At 42.4% G+C, this 25,281-nt stretch overlaps 1 protein-coding gene across 2 annotated transcripts in view; it reads left to right on the top strand.

The window, feature by feature from the left end:
• Positions 1–25,281, top strand: part of CCDC141 (coiled-coil domain containing 141) — a 796,073-nt gene that overhangs the window by 205,546 nt on the left and 565,246 nt on the right. For both annotated transcript variants that reach the window (XM_053698512.1, XM_053698511.1), the window contains exon 5: positions 20,661–20,914. In XM_053698512.1, coding sequence (XP_053554487.1) covers positions 20,661–20,914 — 254 coding nt within the window. The remainder of the gene's footprint in view (positions 1–20,660; positions 20,915–25,281) is intronic.

Genomic DNA, 25,281 nt, shown 5'->3' with positions numbered 1-25,281 from the left:
ATCCTTACTTGTGGGATATTCTCCTCCCCAACAGGAAATGGCAAAGAGCCCAGCAAAGCTGGTCACATGATCCCTCCTAGGCTCCGCCTACCCCAGTCATTCTCTTTGCCGTTGTACAGGCAACATCTCCACGGAGATGGCTTAGAGTTTTTTAGTGTTTAACTGTAGTTTTTATTATTCAATCAAGAGTTTGTTATTTTAAAATAGTGCTGGTATGTACTATTTACTCTGAAACAGAAAAGAGATGAAGATTTCTGTTTGTATGAGGAAAATGATTTTAGCAACCGTTACTAAAATCCATGGCTGTTCCACACAGGACTGTTGAGAGGAATTAACTTCAGTTGGGGGAACAGTGAGCAGTCTTTTGCTGCTTGAGGTATGACACATTCTAACAAGACGATGTAATGCTGGAAGCTGTCATTTTCCCTATGGGATCCGGTAAGCCATTTTTATTCACACAGTAAATAAGGGCTTCACAAGGGCTTATTAAGACTGTAGACATTTTCTGGGCTAAATCGATCATATTTACACATATTTAGCCTTGAGGAATCATTTAATCTGGGTATTTTTTGTAAAATAATATCGGCAGGCACTGTTTTAGACACTTTATTCTATTGGGGCTTTCCCTAATCATAGTCAGAGCCTCATTTTCGCGCCGGTATGGCGCACTTGTTTTTGAGAACAGCATGACATGCAGCTGCATGTGTGTGGAGCTCTGATACATAGAAAAGTCTTTCTGAAGGCATTATTTGGTATCGTATTCCCCTTTGGGCTTGGTTGGGTCTCAGCAAAGCAGATTCCAGGGACTGTAAAGGGGTTAAATATAAAAACGGCTCCGGTTCCGTTATTTTAAGGGTTAAAGCTTCCAAATTTGGTGTGCAATAATTTTAAGGCTTTAAGACACTGTGGTGAAATTTTGGTGAATTTTGAACAATTCCTTCATACTTTTTCGCAATTGCAGTAATAAAGTGTGTTCAGTTTAAAATTTAAAGTGACAGTAACGGTTTTATTTTAAAACGTTTTTTGTGCTTTGTTATCAAGTTTATGCCTGTTTAACATGTCTGAACTACCAGATAGATTGTGTTCTGACTGTGGGGAAGCCAAGGTTCCTTCTCATTTAAATAGATGTGATTTATGTCATAATAAATTTAGTAAAAATGATGCCCAAGATGATTCCTCAAGTGAGGGGAGTAAGCATGGTACTGCATCATCCCCTCTTTCGTCTACACCAGTTTTGCCCATACAGGAGGCCCCTAGTACATCTAGCGCGCCAATACTCCTTACTATGCAACAATTAACGGCTGTAATGGATAATTCTATCAAAAACATTTTAGCCAATATGCCCACTTATCAGCGAAAGCGCGACTGCTCTGTTTTAGAAAATACTGAAGAGCATGAGGCCGCTGATGATATTGTTTCTGAAGGGCCCCTACACCAGTCTGAGGGGGCCAGGGAGGTTTTGTCTGAGGGAGAAATTTCAGATTCAGGAAAAATTTCTCAACAAGCTGAACCTGATGTGATTACTTTTAAATTTAAGTTGGAACATCTCCGCGCTCTGCTTAAGGAGGTGTTATCCAATTTGGATGATTGTGATTATCTGGTCATTCCAGAAACACTATGTAAAATGGACAAGTTCCTAGAGGCCCCGGGGCCCCCCGAAGCTTTTCCTATACTCAAGCGGGTGGCGTACATTGTTAATAAAGAATGGGACAGGCCCGGTGTACCTTTCGTACCTCCCCCCATATTTAAAAATTGTTTCCTATAGTCGACCCCAGAAAGGACTTATGGCAGACAGTCCCCAAGGTCGAGGGGGCGGTTTCTACTCTAAACAAGCGCACCACTATACCCATAGAAGATAGTTGTGCTTTCCAAGATCCTATGGATAAAAAATTAGAAGGTTTGCTAAAAAAGATGTTTGTTCAGCAAGGTTACCTTCTACAACCAATTGCATGCATTGTCCCTGTCACTACAGCCGCGTGTTTCTGGTGCGATGAGCTAGAAAAGGCGATTATTAGTAATTCTTCTTCTTATGAGGAGATTATGGACAGAATTCGTGCTCTTAAATTGGCTAATTCTTTCACCCTAGACGCCACCTTGCAATTGGCTAGGTTAGCGGCGAAAAATTCTGGGTTTGCTATTGTGGCGCGCAGAGCGCTTTGGTTAAAATCTTGGTCAGCGGATGCGTCTTCCAAGAACAAATTGTTTGACATTCCTTTCAAGGGGAAAACACTGTTTGGCCCTGACTTGAAAGAGTTTATCTCTGATATCACTGGGGGCAAGGGCCACGCCCTTCCTCAGAATAGGTCTTTCAAGGCCAAAAATGAACCTAATTTTCGTCCCTTTCGCAGAAACGGACCAGCCCCAAGTGCTACGTCCTCTAAGCAGGAGGGTAATACTTCTCAAGCCAATCCAGCCTGGAGACCAAGGCAAGGCTGGAACAAAGGAAAGCAGGCCAAGAAACCTGCCACTGCTCCCAAGACAGCATGAGATGCGGGCCCCCGATCCGGGACCGGATTTGGTGGGGGGCAGACTCTCTCTCTTCACTCAGGCTTGGGCAAGAGTTGTTCTGGATCCTTGGGCGCTAGAAATAGTCTTCCAAGGTTATCTTCTGGAAGTGATTCATCCTGTTCCATTAAAAGAACGAGGGATGGGGTTCTACTCCAATCTGTTCGTAGTTCCCAAAAAAGAGGGAACGTTCAGACCAATCTTAGATCTCAAGATCCTAAACCAGTTTCTCAAGGTTCCATCGTCCAAAATGGAAACCATTCGAACAATCCTTCCATCCAGAAAGGTCAATTCTTGACCACGGTGGATTTAAAGGATGCGTATCTACATATTCCTGTCCACAAGGAACATCATCGGTTCCTAAGGTTCGCATTCCTGGACAAGCATTACCAGTTCGTGGCGCTTCCTTTCGGATTAGCCACTGTTCCAAGGATTTTCACAAAGGTACTAGGGTCCCTTCTGGCGGTGCTAAGACCAAGGGGCATTGCTGTAGTACCTTACTTGGACGACATTCTGATTCAAGCGTCGTCCCTTCCTCAAGCAAAGGCTCACACGGACATAGTCCTGGCCTTTCTCAGATCTCACGGATGGTAAGTGAACGTGGAAAAGAGTTCTCTATCTCCGTCGACAAGAGTTCCCTTCTTGGGAACAATAATAGACTCCTTAGAAATGAGGATTTTTCTGACAGAGACCAGAAAAACAAAACTTCTAAACTCTTGTCGGATACTTCCTTCCGTTCCTCTTCCTTCCATAGCACAGTGCATGGAAGTGATAGGTTTGATGGTAGCGGCAATGGACATAGTTCCTTTTGCGCGCATTCATCTAAGACCATTTCAATTGTGTATGCTCAGTCAGTGGAATGGGGACTATACAGACTTGTCTCCGAAGATACAAGTAAATCAGAGGACCAGAGACTCACTCCGTTGGTGGCTGTCCCTGGACAACCTGTCGCTAGGGGTGACCTCCCGCAGACCAGAGTGGGTCATTGTCACGACCGACGCCAGTCTGATGGGCTGGGGCGCGGTCTGGGGATCCCTGAAAGCTCAGGGTCTTTGGTCTCGTGAAGAATCTCTTCTACCGATAAATATTCTGGAACTGAGAGCGATATTCAATGCTCTCAAGGCTTGGCCTCAGCTTGCGAGGGCCAAGTTCATACGGTTTCAATCAGACAACATGACGACTGTTGCGTACATCAACCATCAGGGGGGAACAAGGAGTTCCCTGGCGATGGAAGAAGTGACCAAAATCATTCAATGGGCGGAGACTCGCTCCTGCCACCTGTCTGCAATCCACATCCCAGGAGTGGAAACTTGGGAAGCGGATTTTCTGATTCGTCAGACATTGCATCCGGGGGTGTGGGAACTCCATCCGGAAATCTTTGCCCAAATCACTCAACTGTGGGGCATTCCAGACATGGATCTGATGGCCTCTCGTCAGAACTTCAAGGTTCCTTGCTACGGGTCCAGATCCAGGGATCCCAAGGCGACTCTAGTAGATGCACTAGTAGCACCTTGGACCTTCAACCTAGCTTATGTATTCCCGCCGTTTCCTCTCATCCCCAGGCTGGTAGCCAGGATCAATCAGGAGAGGGCGTAGGTGATCTTGATAGCTCCTGCGTAACCACGCAGGACTTGGTAGGCAGATCTGGTGAATATGTCATCGGCTTCACCATGGAAGCTACCTTTGAGACGAGACCTTCTTGTTCAAGGTCCGTTCGAACATCCGAATCTGGTCCTACTCCAGCTGACTGCTTGGAGATTGAACGCTTGATCTTATCAAAGCGAGGGTTCTCAGATTCTGTTATTGATACTCTTGTTCAGGCCAGAAAGCCTGTAACTAGAAAAATTTACCACAAAATATGGAAAAAATATATCTGTTGGTGTGAATCTAAAGGATTCCCTTGGGACAAGGTAAAGATTCCTAGGATTCTATCCTTTCTTCAAGAAGGATTGGAGAAAGGATTATCTGCAAGTTCCTTGAAGGGACAGATTTCTGCCTTGTCTGTGTTACTTCACAAAGAGCTGGCAGCTGTGCCAGATGTTCAAGCCTTTGTTCAGGCTCTGGTTAGAATCAAGCCTGTTTACAAACCTTTGACTCCTCCTTGGAGTCTCAACTTAGTTCTTTCAGTTCTTCAGGGGGTTCCGTTTGAACCCTTACATTCCGTTGATATTAAGTTATTATCTTGGAAAGTTTTGTTTTTGGCTGCAATTTCTTCCGCTAGAAGAGTTTCAGAATTATCTGCTCTGCAGTGTTCTCCTCCTTATCTGGTGTTCCATGCAGATAAGGTGGTTTTACGTACTAAACCTGGTTTTCTTCCAAAAGTTGTTTCTAACAAAAACATTAACCAGGAGATAGTCGTGCCTTCTTTGGGTCCGAAACCAGTTTCGAAGAAGGAACGTTTGTTGCACAATTTGGATGTTGTTCGCGCTCTAAAATTCTATTTAGATGCTACAAAGGATTTTAGACAAACATCTTCCTTGTTTGTTGTTTATTCTGGTAACAGGAGAGGTCAAAAAGCAACTTCTACCTCTCTCTCTTTTTGGATTAAAAGCATCATCAGATTGGCTTACGAGACTGCCGGACGGCAGCCTCCTGAAAGAATCACAGCTCATTCCACTAGGGCTGTGGCTTCCACATGGGCCTTCAAGAACGAGGCTTCTGTTGATCAGATATGTAGGGCAGCGACTTGGTCTTCACTGCACACTTTTACCAAATTTTACAAGTTTGATACTTTGCTTCTTCTGAGGCTATTTTTTGGGAGAAAGGTTTTGCAAGCCGTGGTGCCTTCCATTTAGGTGACCTGATTTGCTCCCTCCCTTCATCCGTGTCCTAAAGCTTTGGTATTGGTTCCCACAAGTAAGGATGACGCCGTGGACCGGACACACCTATGTTGGAGAAAACAGAATTTATGTTTACCTGATAAATTACTTTCTCCAACGGTGTGTCCGGTCCACGGCCCGCCCTGGTTTTTTTAATCAGGTCTGATGATTTATTTTCTTTAACTACAGTCACCACGGTATCATATGGTTTCTCCTATGCAAATATTCCTCCTTAACGTCGGTCGAATGACTGGGGTAGGCGGAGCCTAGGAGGGATCATGTGACCAGCTTTGCTGGGCTCTTTGCCATTTCCTGTTGGGGAGGAGAATATCCCACAAGTAAGGATGACGCCGTGGACCGGACACACCGTTGGAGAAAGTAATTTATCAGGTAAACATAAATTCTGTTTTATTAGGGAATGTTTGTAACCTGAACTTACTCGGAGGGATCATGGGTATACCCTCTGTGTCCTACTGTACATCCCTGTTTCTGAGTAGCCCCTATGGTATGTTGTGCTACTGTTTAACTGAGTTTCTGATGGAGTGCAATTGCGCTATGCTGGTCGTATCCAGCATTACCTCCATGACAGGATTATTGTTTCTGTAGTTTATTGGAAATTGCTTGCTCGGTCACTATGAGGAGTAAATGTGCGGTTCTAAACACATGGCACTGCACTTTAGCTGCTTTCGCATCTGTGGATATAGTTTCACTGTGGTACTTAATATAATAGGTTGAGCAGTCACTTTTGGTTTAGATCCCTGCCGTGTGGCATGCGGGCGTCTGACCGCTGCAGTCTGTTTAGCCTGATGTGCATCAGCTGTTTTTCTTGGTGGGTGTGTGTGACAGCACACTTAGGATTGGCCAGCTGTGAGGGGAGTTCCCCTCTTAAACGCCCTGTATTTCAGGCTCCGGTATCCCCGTTTCCAGATACTGGGAGCCGTCGGTGTTTCAGTGTGCTACGTGCACTGAAGATGGTAAGCATTCTTGAGCCGCTCTTATGTTTAAGTTGCTAGATTATCTATTTCGCTCACCGAGTGACACACCGTGCATCCTTTGACCCACGTAGCTGGGTGGGCCTCGTAATACAGTTCCGTTGGTTGTTTTGGTAGTCTGCACTCTAACTTTCTGTTTTGCAGGTGTGCAGATAGTGGCTGATACGCAGGTTTGGCTTCTAGTGGTCCTGTTCCACTCGGGCTATAGCTCTGATACGTTTACCCCAGGTCTAAGGACCTCTGCTGTTTGATATGTTAGTCCCTAGGTATGGTGTTCCTGCCTGCATCTAGTGTATATGTAGCATGAAATAGTTGCTGCATGATACTCCCTATATACACATATGTCCCTCTATGGCTACGCCAGTGTTTTATTTGTTCCGCTATTTGGTGGTTACTGCTGCGTGACACCCTTTGAAACAATGTATGCCTGGTAGTCGGCAGGTCTCATTTGTGATACTTTAAGATTAAGTATCTGGGCTGTTAGATAGTATTATACTTTGCTATGTGGTTAGACCCCCACCATTGCAGTGGATTCCAGGGTGATTTGCCAGCTGGATTATTAATATCATTTTATCTAGTTTGAGAGTATCCGTTTCCATTTGCTATACCTCACATTGTGGCAATATATTATCTGTTAAGATTTGCCATATTATGCTGTCCAGATATGTTTTATCTTACTGTGAATGAATGCATATATGTGAATGGGGTTGTTACCATATGATTGGTGACCTAGGTCCCAACTTGTACAGTACACTCTTTGGTGATTCCTGTCTGAATAACCATTTCTGCCTCATTTCGATTATCAATATCTTTCTCTGCCTGCACTGGTCCCCATGCTGGGAGTATATTACCCTAAGAGCCTGTGGCACTGTGATGTCTTGCTATGTCTTCTCATCTTTTGTTTGTCTTTGCACTTTGTTCTCCATTTCCTCTTTCCTTTTTTAGCCTTTGTTCCTTTTCCCTGGTTTTTAAATTATGAAGTTATATCCGCTGGGGGGCGGAATATATAATGTTCAGTATGACGGTGGTATAATGCTGTCATTGATGGTGGAGGGTTGTCACTGGGGTTTATTTGAGGTTTCTGTTTTATTTTTGATTATGCTTTTATTATTATGCCTAGAATGGTCCGAAACGTCGACATTGCTTGATGTACTACTAGTTTTGGAAAATAAAGATTATATACTTATTCTACAAGTCCTGTGAGTGCCCTCCATACACATAGCTAACTTGTTTATCACTCCGAGGATTGCACCCGGGCTATGGTTGCACAAGAGTGGAAGGAGTGCTAGACTACCAGCTATTATATATATATATATATATTATATATATATATATATATATATATATATATATATATATATATATATATATATATATTTTTTTTTTTTTTTTTTCATTTTTTTATAATCTAATTTCTCCAACATAGGTGTGTCCGGTCCACGGCGTCATCCTTACTTGTGGGATATTCTCTTCCCCAACAGGAAATGGCAAAGAGCCCAGCAAAGCTGGTCACATGATCCCTCCTAGGCTCCGCCTACCCCAGTCATTCTCTTTGCCGTTGTACAGGCAACATCTCCACGGAGATGGCTTAGAGTTTTTTAGTGTTTAACTGTAGTTTTTCATTATTCAATCAAGAGTTTGTTATTTTCAAATAGTGCTGGTACGTACTATTTACTCAGAAACAGAAAAGAGATGAAGAATTCTGTTTGTATGAGGAAAATGATTTTAGCAACCGTAACTAAAATCCATGGCTGTTCCACACAGGACTGTTGAGAGCAATTAACTTCAGTTGGGGGAACAGTTTGCAGTCCTTTGCTGCTTGAGGTATGACACATTCTAACAAGACGATGTAATGCTGGAAGCTGTCATTTTCCCTATGGGATCCGGTAAGCCATGTTTATTACGATTGTAAATAAGGGCTTCACAAGGGCTTATTTAGACTGTAGACCTTTTTTGGGCTAAATCGATTGATATTAACACTTATTTAGCCTTGAGGAATCATTTATTCTGGGTATTTTGATATAATAATATCGGCAGGCACTGTTTTAGACACCTTATTCTTTAGGGGCTTTCCCAAAGCATAGGCAGAGTCTCATTTTCGCGCCGGTGTTGCGCACTTGTTTTTGAGAGGCATGGCATGCAGTCGCATGTGAGAGGAGCTCTGATACTTATAAAGGACTTCTGAAAGCGTCATTTGGTATCGTATTCCCCTTTGGGTTTGGTTGGGTCTCAGCAAAGCAGATACCAGGGACTGTAAAGGGGTTAAAGCTTAAAACGGCTCCGGTTCCGTTATTTTAAGGGTTAAAGCTTCCAAAATTGGTGTGCAATATTTTCAAGGCTTTAAGACACTGTGGTGAAAGTTTGGTGAATTTTGAACAATTCCTTCATGTTTTTTCGCAATTGCAGTAATAAAGTGTGTTCAGTTTAAAATTTAAAGTGACAGTAACGGTTTTATTTCAAAACGTTTTTTGTACTTTCTTTTCAAGTTTATGCCTGTTTAACATGTCTGAACTACCAGATAGACTGTGTTCTGAATGTGGGGAAGCCAGAATTCCTATTCATTTAAATAAATGTGATTTATGTGATAATGACAATGATGCCCAAGATTATTCCTCAAGTGAGGGGAGTAAGCATGGTACTGCATCATTCCCTCCTTCGTCTACACGAGTCTTGCCCACTCAGGAGGCCCCTAGTACATCTAGCGCGCCAATACTCCTTACTATGCAACAATTAACGGCTGTAATGGATAATTCTGTCAAAAACATTTTAGCCAAAATGAACCCTTGTCAGCGTAAGCGTGGATGCTCTGTTTTAGTTACTGAAGAGCATGACGACGCTGATATTAATATCTCTGAAGGGCCCCTAACCCAATCTGAGGGGGCCAGGGAGGTTTTGTCTGAGGGAGAAATTACTGATTTAGGGAACATTTCTCAGCAGGCTGAATCTGATGTGATTACTTTTAAATTTAAATTGGAACATCTCCGCATATTGCTCAAGGAGGTATTATCCACTCTGGATGATTGTGAAAATTTGGTCATCCCAGAGAAACTATGTAAAATGGACAAGTTCCTAGAGGTGCCGGGGCTCCCAGAAGCTTTTCCTATACCCAAGCGGGTGGCGGACATTGTTAATAAAGAATGGGAAAGGCCCGGTATTCCTTTCGTCCCTCCCCCCATATTTAAAAAATTGTTTCCTATGGTCGACCCCAGAAAGGACTTATGGCAGTCAGTCCCCAAGGTCGAGGGAGCGGTTTCTACTTTAAACAAACGCACCACTATTCCCATAGAGGATAGTTGTGCTTTCAAAGATCCTATGGATAAAAAATTAGAAGGTTTGCTTAAAAAGATGTTTGTTCAGCAGGGTTACCTTCTACAACCCATTTCATGTATTGTCCCTGTCACTACAGCCGCATATTTCTGGTTTGATGAACTGATTAAGGTGCTCGATAGTGACTCGCCTCCTTATGAGGAGATTATGGACAGAGTCAATGCTCTCAAATTGGCTAATTCTTTCACTCTAGACGCCTCTTTGCAATTGGCTAAGTTAGCGGCTAAGAATTCTGGGTTTGCTATTGTGGCGCGCAGAGCGCTTTGGTTGAAATCTTGGTCGGCTGATGCGTCTTCCAAGAACAAGCTACTAAACATTCCTTTCAAGGGGAAAACGCTGTTTGGTCCTGACTTGAAAGAGATTATCTCTGATATCACTGGGGGTAAGGGCCATGCCCTTCCTCAGGATCGGCCTTTCAAGGCAAAAAATAGACCTAATTTTCGTCCCTTTCGTAAAAACGGACCAGCCCAAGGTGCTACGTCCTCTAAGCAAGAGGGTAATACTTCTCAGGCCAAGCCAGCTTGGAGACCAATGCAAGGCTGGAACAAGGGAAAGCAGGCCAAGAAACCTGCCACTGCTACCAAGACAGCATGAAATATTGGCCCCCGATCCGGGACCGGATCTGGTGGGGGGCAGACTCTCTCTCTTCGCTCAGGCTTGGGCAAGAGATGTTCTGGATCCTTGGGCGCTAGAAATAGTCTCCCAGGGTTATCTTCTGGAATTCAAGGGACTTCCCCCAAGGGGGAGGTTCCACAGGTCTCAGTTGTCTTCAGACCACATAAAAAGACAGGCGTTCTTACATTGTGTAGAAGACCTGTTAAAAATGGGAGTGATTCATCCTGTTCCATTGAGAGAACAAGGGATGGGGTTCTACTCCAATCTGTTCATAGTTCCCAAAAAAGAGGGAACGTTCAGACCAATCCTAGATCTCAAGATCTTAAACAAATTTCTCAAGGTCCCATCGTTCAAGATGGAAACCATTCGAACTATCCTTCCTTCCATCCAGGAAGGTCAATTCATGACCACGGTGGATTTAAAGGATGCGTATCTACATATTCCTATCCACAAGGAACATCATCGGTTCCTAAGGTTTGCATTCCTGGACAAACATTACCAGTTCGTGGCGCTTCCCTTCGGATTAGCCACTGCTCCAAGGATTTTCACAAAGGTACTAGGGTCCCTTCTAGCGGTGCTAAGACCAAGGGGCATTGCAGTAGTACCTTACCTGGACGACATTCTGATTCAAGCGTCGTCCCTCCCTCGAGCAAAGGCTCACACGGACATCGTCCTGGCCTTTCTCAGATCTCACGGCTGGAAAGTGAACGTGGAAAAGAGTTCTCTATCCCCGTCAACAAGGGTTCCCTTCTTGGGAACAATTATAGACTCCTCAGAAATGAGGATTTTTCTAACAGAGGCCAGAAAGACAAAACTTCTGGACTCTTGTCGAATTCTTCATTCCGTTCCTCTTCCTTCCGTAGCTCAGTGCATGGAAGTGATCGGGTTGATGGTAGCGGCAATGGACATAGTTCCTTTTGCGCGCATTCATCTAAGACCATTACAACTGTGCATGCTCAGTCAGTGGAATGGGGACTATACAGACTTGTCTCCAAAGATACAAGTAAACCAGAGGACCAGAGACTCACTCCGTTGGTGGCTGTCCCTGGACAACCTGTCACGAGGGATGACATTCCGCAGACCAGAGTGGGTCATTGTCACGACCGACGCCAGTCTGATGGGCTGGGGCGCGGTCTGGGGATCCCTGAAAGCTCAGGGTCTTTGGTCTCGGGAAGAATCTCTTCTACCGATAAATATTCTGGAACTGAGAGCGATATTCAATGCTCTCAAGGCTTGGCCTCAGCTAGCGAGGACCAAGTTCATACGGTTTCAATCAGACAACATGACGACTGTTGCGTACATCAACCATCAGGGGGGAACAAGGAGTTCCCTAGCGATGGAAGAAGTGACCAAGATTATTCTATGGGCGGAGTCTCACTCCTGCCACCTGTCTGCTATCCACATCCCGGGAGTGGAAAATTGGGAAGCGGATTTTCTGAGTCGTCAGACATTGCATCCGGGGGAGTGGGAACTCCATCCGGAAATCTTTGCCCAAGTCACTCAACTATGGGGCATTCCAGACATGGATCTGATGGCCTCTCGTCAGAACTTCAAAGCTCCTTGCTACGGGTCCAGATCCAGGGATCCCAAGGCGGCTCTAGTGGATGCACTAGTAGCACCTTGGACCTTCAAACTAGCTTATGTGTTCCCGCCGTTTCCTCTCATCCCCAGGCTGGTAGCCAGGATCAATCAGGAGAGGGCGTCGGTGATCTTGATAGCTCCTGCGTGGCCACGCAGGACTTGGTATGCAGATCTGGTGAATATGTCATCGGCTCCACCTTGGAAGCTACCTTTGAGACGAGACCTTCTTGTTCAGGGTCCGTTCGAACATCCGAATCTGGTTTCACTCCAGCTGACTGCTTGGAGATTGAACGCTTGATTTTATCGAAGCGAGGTTTCTCAGATTCTGTTATCGATACTCTTGTTCAGGCCAGAAAGCCTGTAACTAGAAAGATTTACCACAAAATTTGGAAAAAATATATCTGTTGGTGTGAATCTAAAGGATTCCCTTGGGACAAGGTTAAGATTCCTAGGATTCTATCCTTCCTTCAAGAAGGATTGGAAAAAGGATTATCGGCAAGTTCCCTGAAGGGACAGATTTCTGCCTTGTCGGTGTTACTTCACAAAAAACTGGCAGCTGTGCCAGATGTTCAAGCCTTTGTTCAGGCTCTGGTTAGAATTAAGCCTGTTTACAAACCTTTGACTCCTCCTTGGAGTCTCAATTTAGTTCTTTCAGTTCTTCAGGGGGTTCCGTTTGAACCCTTACATTCCGTTGATATTAAGTTATTATCTTGGAAAGTTTTGTTTTTAGTTGCAATTTCTTCTGCTAGAAGAGTTTCAGAATTATCTGCTCTGCAGTGTTCTCCTCCTTATCTGGTGTTCCATGCAGATAAGGTGGTTTTACGTACTAAACCTGGTTTTCTTCCAAAAGTTGTTTCTAACAAAAACATTAACCAGGAGATTATCGTACCTTCTCTGTGTCCGAAACCAGTTTCAAAGAAGGAACGCTTGTTGCACAATTTGGATGTTGTTCGCGCTCTAAAATTCTATTTAGATGCTACAAAGGATTTTAGACAAACATCTTCCTTGTTTGTTGTTTATTCAGGTAAAAGGAGAGGTCAAAAAGCAACTTCTACCTCTCTCTCTTTTTGGATTAAAAGCATCATCAGATTGGCTTACGAGACTGCCGGACGGCAGCCTCCCGAAAGAATCACAGCTCATTCCACTAGGGCTGTGGCTTCCACATGGGCCTTCAAGAACGAGGCTTCTGTTGATCAGATATGTAGGGCAGCGACTTGGTCTTCACTGCACACTTTTACCAAATTTTACAAGTTTGATACTTTTGCTTCTTCTGAGGCTATTTTTGGGAGAAAGGTTTTGCAAGCCGTGGTGCCTTCCATTTAGGTGACCTGATTTGCTCCCTCCCTTCATCCGTGTCCTAAAGCTTTGGTATTGGTTCCCACAAGTAAGGATGACGCCGTGGACCGGACACACCTATGTTGGAGAAAACAGAATTTATGTTTACCTGATAAATTTCTTTCTCCAACGGTGTGTCCGGTCCACGGCCCGCCCTGGTTTTTTAATCAGGTCTGATAATTTATTTTCTTTAACTACAGTCACCACGGTACCATATGGTTTCTCCTATGCTATTATTCCTCCTTAACGTCGGTCGAATGACTGGGGTAGGCGGAGCCTAGGAGGGATCATGTGACCAGCTTTGCTGGGCTCTTTGCCATTTCCTGTTGGGGAAGAGAATATCCCACAAGTAAGGATGACGCCGTGGACCGGACACACCGTTGGAGAAAGAAATTTATCAGGTAAACATAAATTCTGTTTTTGAGAAATAATGAAGGATGTTAAAGGGACATTAAACCCCAAAAAATATTTTATGATTCAGAGCATACAAATTTAAACAACTTTCCAATTTAATTCTCTTTTCTCCAACATAGGTGTGTCCGGTCCACGGCGTCATCCTTACTTGTGGGATATTCTCTTCCCCAACAGGAAATGGCAAAGAGCCCAGCAAAGCTGGTCACATGATCCCTCCTAGGCTCCGTCTACCCCAGTCATTCTCTTTGCCGTTGTACAGGCAACATCTCCACGGAGATGGCTTAGAGTTTTTTAGTGTTTAACTGTAGTTTTTATTATTCAATCAAGAGTTTGTTATTTTAAAATAGTGCTGGTATGTACTATTTACTCTGAAACAGAAAAGAGATGAAGATTTCTGTTTGTAAGAGGAAAATGATTTTAGCAACCGTTACTAAAATCCATGGCTGTTCCACACAGGACTGTTGAGAGGAATTAACTTCAGTTGGGGGAACAGTGAGCAGTCTTTTGCTGCTTGAGGTATGACACATTCTAACAAGACGATGTAATGCTGGAAGCTGTCATTTTCCCTATGGGATCCGGTAAGCCATGTTTATTCAGAAAGTAAATAAGGGCTTCACAAGGGCTTATTAAGACTGTAGACTTTTTCTGGGCTAAATCGATTCATATATTACACATATTTAGCCTTGAGGAATCATTTAATCTGGGTATTTTGGTAAAATAATATCGGCAGGCACTGTTTTAGACACCTTATTCTTTAGGGGCTTTCCCTAATCATAGGCAGAGCCTCATTTTCGCGCCGGTATTGCGCACTTGTTTTTGAGAGGGAGCTCTGATACATAGAAAAGACTTTCTGAAGGCATCATTTGGTATCGTATTCCCCTTTGGGCTTGGTTGGGTCTCAGCAAAGCAGATACCAGGGACTGTAAAGGGGTTAAAGTTAAAAACGGCTCCGGTTCCGTTATTTTAAGGGTTAAAGCTTCCAAATTTGGTGTGCAATACTTTTAAGGCTTTAAGACACTGTGGTGAAATTTTGGTGAATTTTGAACAATTCCTTCATTCTTTTTCGCAATTGCAGTAATAAAGTGTGTTCAGTTTAAAATTTAAAGTGACAGTAACGGTTTTATTTTAAAACGTTTTTTGTACTTTATCAAGTTTATGCCTGTTTAACATGTCTGAACTACCAGATAGACTGTGTTCTGAATGTGGGGAAGCCAGGGTTCCTTCTCATTTAAATAAATGTGATTTATGTGACACTGAAAATGATGCCCAAGATGATTCCTCAAGTGAGGGGAGTAAGCATGGTACTGCATCATTCCCTCCTTCGTCTACACGAGTCTTGCCCACTCAGGAGGCCCCTAGTACATCTAGCGCGCCAATACTCCTTACTATGCAACAATTAACGGCTGTAATGGATAATTCTATCAAAAACATTTTAGCCAAAATGCCCACTTATCAGCGTAAGCGCGACTGCTCTGTTTTAGATACTGAAGAGCATGAGGACGCTGATGATAATGGTTCTGAAATGCCCCTACACCAGTCTGAGGGGGCCAGGGAGGTTTTGTCTGAGGGAGAAATTTCAGATTCAGGGAAAATTTCTCAACAAGCTGAACCCGATGTGATTACATTTAAATTTAAGTTGGAACATCTCCGCGCTCTGCTTAAGGAGGTATTATCCACTCTGGATGATTGTGAGAATTTGATCATCCCAGAGAAACTATGTAAAATGGACAAGTTCCTAGAGGTCCCGGGGCTCCCAGAAGCTTTTCCTATACCCAAGCGGGTGGCGGACATCGTAAATAAAGAATGGGAAAGGCCCGGTATACCTTTCGTCCCTCCCCCCATATTTAAAAAATTGTTTCCTATGGTCGACCCCAGAAAGGACTTATGGCAGACAGTCCCCAAGGTCGAGGGAGCGGTTTCTACTTTAAACAAACGCACCACTATACCCATAGAAGATAGTTGTGCTTTCAAAGATCCTATGGATAAAAAATTAGAAGGTTTGCTTAAAAAGATGTTTGTTCAGCAAAGTTACCTTCTACAACCAATTTCATGCATTGTCCCTGTCACTACAGCCGCGTGTTTCTGGTTCGATGAACTAGTTAAGGCGATCGATAGTGATTCTCCTCCTTATGAGGAGATTATGGACAGAATCCGTGCTCTCAAATTGGCTAATTCTTTCACCCTAGACGCCACTTTGCAATTGGCTAGGTTAGCGGCGAAAAATTCTGGGTTTGCTATTGTGGCGCGCAGAGCGCTTTGGTTGAAATCTTGGTCAGCGGATGCGTCTTCCAAGAACAAACTACTTAACATTCCTTTCAAGGGGAAAACGCTGTTTGGCCCTGACTTGAAAGAGATTATCTCTGATATCACTGGGGGTAAGGGCCACGCCCTTCCTCAGGATAGGTCTTTCAAGGCCAAAAATAAACCTAATTTTCGTCCCTTTCGTAGAAACGGACCAGCCCCAAGTGCTACGTCCTCTAAGCAAGAGGGTAATACTTCTCAAGCCAAGCCAGCCTGGAGACCAATGCAAGGCTGGAACAAGGGAAAGCAGGCCAAGAAACCTGCCACTGCTACCAAGACAGCATGAAATGTTGGCCCCCGATCCGGGACCGGATCTGGTGGGGGGCAGACTCTCTCTCTTCGCTCAGGCTTGGGCAAGAGATGTTCTGGATCCTTGGGCACTAGAAATAGTCTCCCAAGGTTATCTTCTGGAATTCAGGGGCTTCCCCCAAGGGGGAGGTTCCACAGGTCTCAATTGTCTTCAGACCACATAAAAAGACAGGCATTCTTACATTGTGTAGAAGACCTGCTAAAAATGGGAGTGATTCATCCTGTTCCATTAGGAGAACAAGGGATGGGGTTCTACTCCAATCTGTTCATAGTTCCCAAAAAAGAGGGAACGTTCAGACCAATCTTAGATCTCAAGATCTTAAACAAGTTTCTCAAGGTTCCATCGTTCAAGATGGAAACCATTCGAACAATTCTTCCTTCCATCCAGGAAGGTCAATTCATGACCACGGTGGATTTAAAGGATGCGTATCTACATATTCCTATCCACAAGGAACATCATCGGTTCCTAAGGTTCGCATTCCTGGACAAGCATTATCAGTTCGTGGCGCTTCCTTTCGGATTAGCCACTGCTCCAAGGATTTTCACAAAGGTACTAGGGTCCCTTCTAGCGGTACTAAGACCAAGGGGCATTGCAGTAGTACCTTACTTGGACGACATTCTGATTCAAGCGTCGTCCCTTCCTCAAGCAAAGGCTCACACGGACATAGTCCTGGCCTTTCTCAGATCTCACGGATGGAAAGTGAACGTGGAAAAGAGTTCTCTATCTCCGTCGACAAGGGTTCCCTTCTTGGGAACAATAATAGACTCCTTAGAAATGAGGATTTTTCTGACAGAGGCCAGAAAAACAAAACTTCTAAACTCTTGTCGGACACTTCATTCCGTTCCTCTTCCTTCCATAGCGCAGTGCATGGAAGTAATAGGTTTGATGGTAGCGGCAATGGACATAGTTCCTTTTGCGCGCATTCATCTAAGACCATTACAACTGTGCATGCTCAGTCAGTGGAATGGGGACTATACAGACTTGTCTCCGAAGATACAAGTAAATCAGAGGACCAGAGACTCACTCCGTTGGTGGCTGTCCCTGGACAACCTGTCACAAGGGATGACCTTCCGCAGATCAGAGTGGGTCATTGTCACGACCGACGCCAGTCTGATGGGCTGGGGCGCGGTCTGGGGATCCCTGAAAGCTCAGGGTCTTTGGTCTCGGGAAGAATCTCTTCTACCGATAAATATTCTGGAACTGAGAGCGATATTCAATGCTCTCAAGGCTTGGCCTCAGCTAGCGAAGGCCAAGTTCATACAGTTTCAATCAGACAACATGACGACTGTTGCGTACATCAACCATCAGGGGGGAACAAGGAGTTCCCTGGCGATGGAAGAAGTGACCAAAATCATTCAATGGGCGGAGACTCGCTCCTGCCACCTGTCTGCAATCCACATCCCAGGAGTGGAAAATTGGGAAGCGGATTTTCTGAGTCGTCAGACATTGCATCCGGGGGAGTGGGAACTCCATCCGGAAATCTTTGCCCAAATCACTCAACTGTGGGGCATTCCAGACATGGATCTGATGGCCTCTCGTCAGAACTTCAAGGTTCCTTGCTACGGGTCCAGATCCAGGGATCCCAAGGCGACTCTAGTAGATGCACTAGTAGCACCTTGGACCTTCAAACTAGCTTATGTATTCCCGCCGTTTCCTCTCATCCCCAGGCAGGTAGCCAGGATCCATCAGGAGAGGGCGTCGGTGATCTTGATAGCTCCTGCGTGGCCACGCAGGACTTGGTATGCAGATCTGGTGAATATGTCATCGGCTCCACCATGGAAGCTACCTTTGAGACGAGACCTTCTTGTTCAAGGTCCGTTCGAACATCCGAATCTGGTCTCACTCCAGCTGACTGCTTGGAGATTGAACGCTTGATTTTATCAAAACGAGGGTTCTCAGATTCTGTTATTGATACTCTTGTTCAGGCCAGAAAGCCTGTAACTAGAAAAATTTACCACAAAATATGGAAAAAATATATCTGTTGGTGTGAATCTAAAGGATTCCCCTGGGACAAGGTAAAGATTCCTAAGATTCTATCCTTTCTCCAAGAAGGATTGGAGAAAGGATTATCTGCAAGTTCCTTGAAGGGACAGATTTCTGCCTTGTCTGTGTTACTTCACAAAAAGCTGGCAGCTGTGCCAGATGTTCAAGCCTTTGTTCAGGCTCTGGTTAGAATCAAGCCTGTTTACAAACCTTTGACTCCTCCTTGGAGTCTCAACTTAGTTCTTTCAGTTCTTCAGGGGGTTCCGTTTGAACCCTTACATTCCGTTGATATTAAGTTATTATCTTGGAAAGTTTTGTTTTTGGTTGCAATTTCTTCTGCTAGAAGAGTTTCAGAATTATCTGCTCTGCAGTGTTCTCCTCCTTATCTGGTGTTCCATGCAGATAAGGTGGTTTTACGTACTAAACCTGGTTTTCTTCCAAAAGTTGTTTCTAACAAAAACATTAACCAGGAGATAGTCGTGCCTTCTTTGTGTCCGAAACCAGTTTCGAAGAAGGAACGTTTGTTGCACAATTTGGATTTTGTTCGCGCTCTAAAATTCTATTTAGATGCTACAAAGGATTTTAGACAAACATCTTCCTTGTTTGTTGTTTATTCTGGTAAAAGGAGAGGTCAAAAAGCAACTTCTACCTCTCTCTCTTTTTGGATTAAAAGCATCATCAGATTGGCTTACGAGACTGCCGGACGGCAGCCTCCTGAAAGAATCACAGCTCATTCCACTAGGGCTGTGGCTTCCACATGGGCCTTCAAGAACGAGGCTTCTGTTGATCAGATATGTAGGGCAGCGACTTGGTCTTCACTGCACACTTTTACCAAATTTTACAAGTTTGATACTTTTGCTTCTTCTGAGGCTGTTTTTGGGAGAAAGGTTTTGCAAGCCGTGGTGCCTTCCATTTAGGTGACCTGATTTGCTCCCTCCCTTCATCCGTGTCCTAAAGCTTTGGTATTGGTTCCCACAAGTAAGGATGACGCCGTGGACCGGACACACCTATGTTGGAGAAAACAGAATTTATGTTTACCTGATAAATTACTTTCTCCAACGGTGTGTCCGGTCCACGGCCCGCCCTGGTTTTTTAATCAGGTCTGATAATTTATTTTCTTTAACTACAGTCACCACGGTATCATATGGTTTCTCCTATGCAAATATTCCTCCTTAACGTCGGTCGAATGACTGGGGTAGGCGGAGCCTAGGAGGGATCATGTGACCAGCTTTGCTGGGCTCTTTGCCATTTCCTGTTGGGGAAGAGAATATCCCACAAGTAAGGATGACGCCGTGGACCGGACACACCGTTGGAGAAAGTAATTTATCAGGTAAACATAAATTCTGTTTTTTCATTATTTTGATATCCTTTGATAAGGAGCAGTAATGTACTACTGAGAGCAAGCTGGGGACACAGGATGACAAAAAACGTATATGAGCAGCTTGCAATGAGCCTACCTAGGTATGCTTTTCAACAAAGGATACAAACAGCATAAAGCTAATTAGATAATGTCACTTGTGAAGTTGCTTAAAATTACATGCATTATCTGAATCATGAAAGTTGAATTTACTGTTCCTTTAGTGATGTTTAAATAAAAGAGAGTTTTTGTTGTTTTTTGTTAAAGAAATTCTTGTCGTTTCCCTTTGTGCAGGTTTATCAGGGCTACACTGAACGTACGTTCTACATGAGGATGAGCTCTAGCGATCTAATTGAGATGAACCAGTATAAATACATTTTAACAAAATAAATTTAGCTCAGGATGTTAACATTGGTCGTCATAAATGTAATACTAGGCATGCTATTTTTCCTGTTTGTATATTGTTATACCGTTATAGGAGGCATTTTGGTTTAGTTATAAACAATGTTGGCTTTGCAGTGCAAGAGACGCTGTGATTATAGGCACTAGAATTGCTTTAAAGAGACATTACATTCAGAATGTATCTCACAGTGTTATGCCAGTAGTGGAACTTTGTGTTTAAAAATCATGGTCATTGCTTTTCTAATGATATTAGACATAACAGCAGCCTATAGACCGAATGTACAGCTATTCATTCTGATATATTTTTTTAAATTGGTAGCTCTGTCTATAAGATGAATACTTTAGTTGAAGAAAAAGATCACATTAAAGTTCTATATTATAAATGCTGTTGTTTTCATAAGGCAACATTTTTCAAATATTTTTTTTTAATTAAACAAAACCAATTAATAGAAAAATCTAAGGTGTGTGTGTTTGTGTGTATATCAGGGGTTAGCAACTTTGTGCCCCAGATGTTTTTGAACTACATTTCCCATGATGCTGAGACACTCTTTAGGATGTCTGAGCATCATGGGAAATGTAGTTCCAAAACATCTGGGGGCCCAAGGTTGCTGACCCCTGATGTATATGAATATAGTTTAAATTGTGATCAAAAACATTAACATTTATCTATTACATATAAATACTAAGACTGTAATCAATGTTGTTTCTTTTATTTTTAGCTCTTCTAGAGAGGTCGCTGGCTTTACTAAATAAAAGCCACAAACTGACTGAATTAATTGAATTATTCAAATCTAATCAGCCAGTTGCAAACTCAGAGATGATTCACAGAGCCCGTAGCAGCTGCCTGAGAATTGACAATCTCATGGAGATGCTGCAAGACAGGAGGAGGCAGCTGGATAAGCATCTGAGGCAACAACATTTAAGGATGGACAAGGCCTTGCAAGTTAGAAAGTGGCAGCAACAGGAGGGAAAGGTATTACAACCAATATGCACATGGAGCAACTGCTTCATTATTTCTTAAAGGGATATGAAACCCACATTTTTTCTTTCATGATTCAGATAAAGCATGCAATTTTAAGCAACTTTTTAATTTACTCCTATTATTAATTTATCTTCCTTCTCTTGGTATCTTTATTTGAAAAGCAGGCATGTAAGCTAAGGAGCTGGCCCATTTTTGGTTCAGCACCTGGGGAGTGCTTGCTGATTGGTAGCTAAATGTAGAGACATGATAAAGGACATGGGTTTGAAACGTTGTCTTTTACAGTCTATGGCTCAAAAAATGTATTCTTATGAATTGGTGGTGCTGCTTTAACTTTTCTATGTGACTACCACAAGGTAAAGAGCTGGGGGTGCCAGGCCGGGGGCTGGGCTGGTCTTCAAAAATGTCCAGAGTTGGTTTGATCTCCAAGTAACGCTCTGTTTCCAGCTACTGATTGACACTACCAATAAAACATCCAGTCCTGCCTACAGCACACCAATAACTCGGCATCTTATGTTGTGGCCTTGCCCACAAAACACCAGTGAGCCACCTTCTCTTACAAGTCCCCTCACCTCCCTGTCCCTGAGCAGTTCAGGAATACACCCTTTTGAAAAGCCATGTGGAATTCATGTTTCTGGTCTCCTTTGATGTGGGTAATGAGGGGGAGAATAAGTTTGTATTCTGATCACTGTATAGCATGTTACAGGGTTTGGTAAATTCCACAACATTTCACAAATGTCACAGCCTTCCTGGAAAAAATGGAACTTTCAGAAGTATTTCACAGCAAAAAGCACAGTAAATAAATAATAAGTGTATATTACATTGTTGTTTTATTTCCCCCCCAAATCCAGAATGAAATAATCTTGAAATATCCATTCTTTTTCATTAATATTTTTTTTAAATAAAATTATTAAAAAAATACAATTTCCCCACCCCCAGTAAGTCACAATGTTCTCTGCCTGTATCTTTGGTTTGGTTTTTGTGTTCTAACAGGCAAACACTAATCTATATGTATTTAAAGCAACAAAAATCACCTTTCAGATAATGTATGTATATGTATACAAAACTATTAAAAATGAAATAATATAAAATTACCTTTAGGTTGGATGAATAAGCTGTATTATGACATGTAAAAATACCTCAATGATAAAAGATATTGTTATTTACACTTGGTCCCATCCCCTCTCCAAACTGTCCCATTTTACAGATGCAAATATACAAATATTCTGAAATTCAAATGATTCAGAAATCCAAACCTTTTCTGGTCCCATTTAATTTGGATAAAGGGTTTTTCATCTTAATATGAGGAGAGTCCACGGCTACATTCCTTACTTGTGGGAATACAGAACCTGGCCACCAGGAGGAGGCAAAGACACCCCAGCCAAAGGCTTAAATGCCTCCCCAACTCCCCTCATCCCCCAGTAATTCTTTGCCTTTCGTCACAGGAGGATGGCGGAGAAGTGTTGGAAGATTCGGAGTAGTACTCCTCACTAAAGGACTGAAGTTTTAAGTAGTCTTGTCAGCCTTTCAGTGAGAGCATTGACGAATGTTAGGGTCTTGAGATGCAGGTAGAGTCTTTCTGTGAAACCATCTAGACTCGTATTAACAACTCCTAAACAATCAGTGTTGACGAGTTTCACTGTCTGCTTCTATCACTCCATGTCAAGTGTGATGCTACAAGACTGTCAAACTTGAGGGGCTGTGTGGCTGTTCCACGGCTATGATTCCGGTAAGATCGTTTTATTTTATATCATATGATAACGTTAGAAGACAGGGTCGCAGTGTGACTCCTTTATCTGTATGGAATCAAGGGTTAATATCTCCGGAATGGGATTATTGAACAGGGGGAATTTATACATGGTTTACTTTATTATGTTTTATGCTGCAACATGTCTTAGATGAGGGTCTGGCAGATGTGGGAACATTCAGGTTTTTTTTTTTTTTATATATACTTTTTATTGAGAATTTCAACACACATATCATACATTGGAGATTCAATTGTCTCAAGAATCATATTACAATCAAGTATCGGATCGGCATCGGAAAACAGAAATACATATCAAACAATAATCTATATAGTGACTGTAAAATATTATAGTCCAGCATTAAATACCATGACTGTTCTAATTTAGCATATTTTCAGTAACCGAGATGAATATAGCAACACTTTTGCCACAACATTTTACTTTGCCTATTGGGATGCCAGAACATAAAAAAGAAGAGAGAAAAGAAGAGAAAAAAAAAAAACCAAAAAAAAAAAAACCTGCTTATTACACTAAATACATATATAGCATTCCTCATGCTCTCTCTCCTCCACCCATCTCCCTACAGCCCCTACCCCTTGTTGATACACCTGAACACTTTAGGATATCCATTGTAGGGGTAAAACCTCTGCTGTGACTAATTCCATAAAGGGTATAGCATTTATTAGCGGTGTTATAAATTGTTTTTGGCTTGGCATCGGCCAAGAGCAGATATATTTCTTCCATTTTTTAAAAAATTTTCTGTAAGATTTTATAGATCTCAATTTCAAATCTTGCCGTTCTATTACCATTTGTAATTTAATAACGTTTACCAGCTCCTTAATACTCGGGCTGCTTTATTTTTCAATTTAGTGAATATTAAATTCCGTGCAGCTAAGATTATTGTATTCAGGAAGATCCTGTCACCCACATTCCCCTTTTTACTCAGAAAGAATATTTGTAATGGATCTAATGTCACCCTTATGTTCTGATATTTATTTATCCAGTATTGTACTCTTAACCAAAATTGCTGAATTTTGGGGCATCCCCATAAACAATGTAATAAATTAGCTTTCTGTTCCCTGCATCTGCTGCATGCACTTTGTTGTACCGTAGCCCATTTACCTACTCTCTCTGGCGTCAGATGATATTGGTTTATTAATTTAAGTTGAGATTCTCTCCAATTCACCCTATCTGTCGCTTCCTCTGTCAATTTAATACTTTCAACGATCTCTTCTACTTGTATTGTAGTAAAATATTTGTAAAGTTTATCCTTCAGGGTATTTATGTGAGATTGTCCTAATATCAGCATTATTTGTTGGTACCAGTATGAGATCGACCTTATTCCTGCCTTGTAAATCTTAAGACCTGAGTCTATTTGTGCTTGTTGCCAATCAGTGCCAAATAGGGTATTATGTGTAGCAATATAATGTCGGGTTTGCAGATATGCAAAAAAAGTTTTTGCGGGCAATTGAAATTCTGCAGCTAAGTTCGCATATGATTCTATCTCACCGCTCTGTCCCCTTCTTAACTGTGCAAAATCAATAATCCCTTTGGCTTTCCATTCAAGAAATACCTCATTTTGTATTCCTGGTATAAAATCCACACAGCCCACTATGGGTAACTGTCTTGAAACCTGAAACTTCAGACTCAATATATTACAGTACTTTTGCCATGCCCTTACTATATTTGCTATGGTACTAAGGTGGCCAATCTGCCTTGGTAGTTTGTTGTATGGGCAGTGCAATATGGCCTTTAAATTGTATGGTTTGATCAGCTCTGATTCTAACGCGTAATGTGTAACATAGTCCGAATTTGTGAGCCAGTCTAAACCAAATTTCACACGTACAAATGGCTACTTACAAAATGCACAAATAAAAACTGCATATAAAGGTATCTTTACATCCAAACTGTGTTATAGTATAACATACAGCTATGAAACAAACTCTACGCGTTTCGTCTGAGAACGCCCAGACTTTCTCAAGAGATGAAAAATTAGAAGTGTTGCAAGCATGGTGCCTACCGGCTTTATAAAAGGGACCATTAATTGCATGATTGATTACCAGCCAGTGAGACTGATTGGCAGGTGAGCTTGTTAAGTAAGAAAAATGCTTTGCATTATTGTATGTCTGAAAAACATATAAAATTTGTTCAGTGTAATCACCTTAAATGCAAAAATAAACGTTAAAATATAAACATAGAAATGAAAATGGACAATAATGAACATGAATTGTACTGCATGTACAGACTATTCAAAAATGAGCTTTATGTTAAAAAGCCTTAAATGTTAAAAACTAGATAAATGTTTAAAAGCAATATGTAGTTGTATACATTAAAATTAAAAATCTGATGTTGTGTTTTTTTAAAAAGTGTTTTTTAGTGAAACTACATGAAAGCTTGCAGGTCTAATTCTAAGTTTAGACCTGATGGTTGCATGGTGTTTAGTTGGTAAATCCACCATGATTCTCTGCGTCTGAGTGTTAGAAGCCTGTTTGGAAATTTGTTGGGGGGTATTCAGTCTATGACTTGGATTTTTAGGGATGCAGGATTTGAATTGTGATGTAGTTTAAAATGTTCTGGCACACTGTGTGTCATGAGGCCATTTTTTATATTATTGAC

Source organism: Bombina bombina, chromosome 1, assembly GCF_027579735.1.
Source record: "Bombina bombina isolate aBomBom1 chromosome 1, aBomBom1.pri, whole genome shotgun sequence".
NCBI classification, from domain to species: domain Eukaryota; kingdom Metazoa; phylum Chordata; class Amphibia; order Anura; family Bombinatoridae; genus Bombina; species Bombina bombina.
The sequence above is the reverse complement of the archived record's forward strand: the minus strand, read 5'-3'. Positions and strand labels throughout refer to the sequence as shown.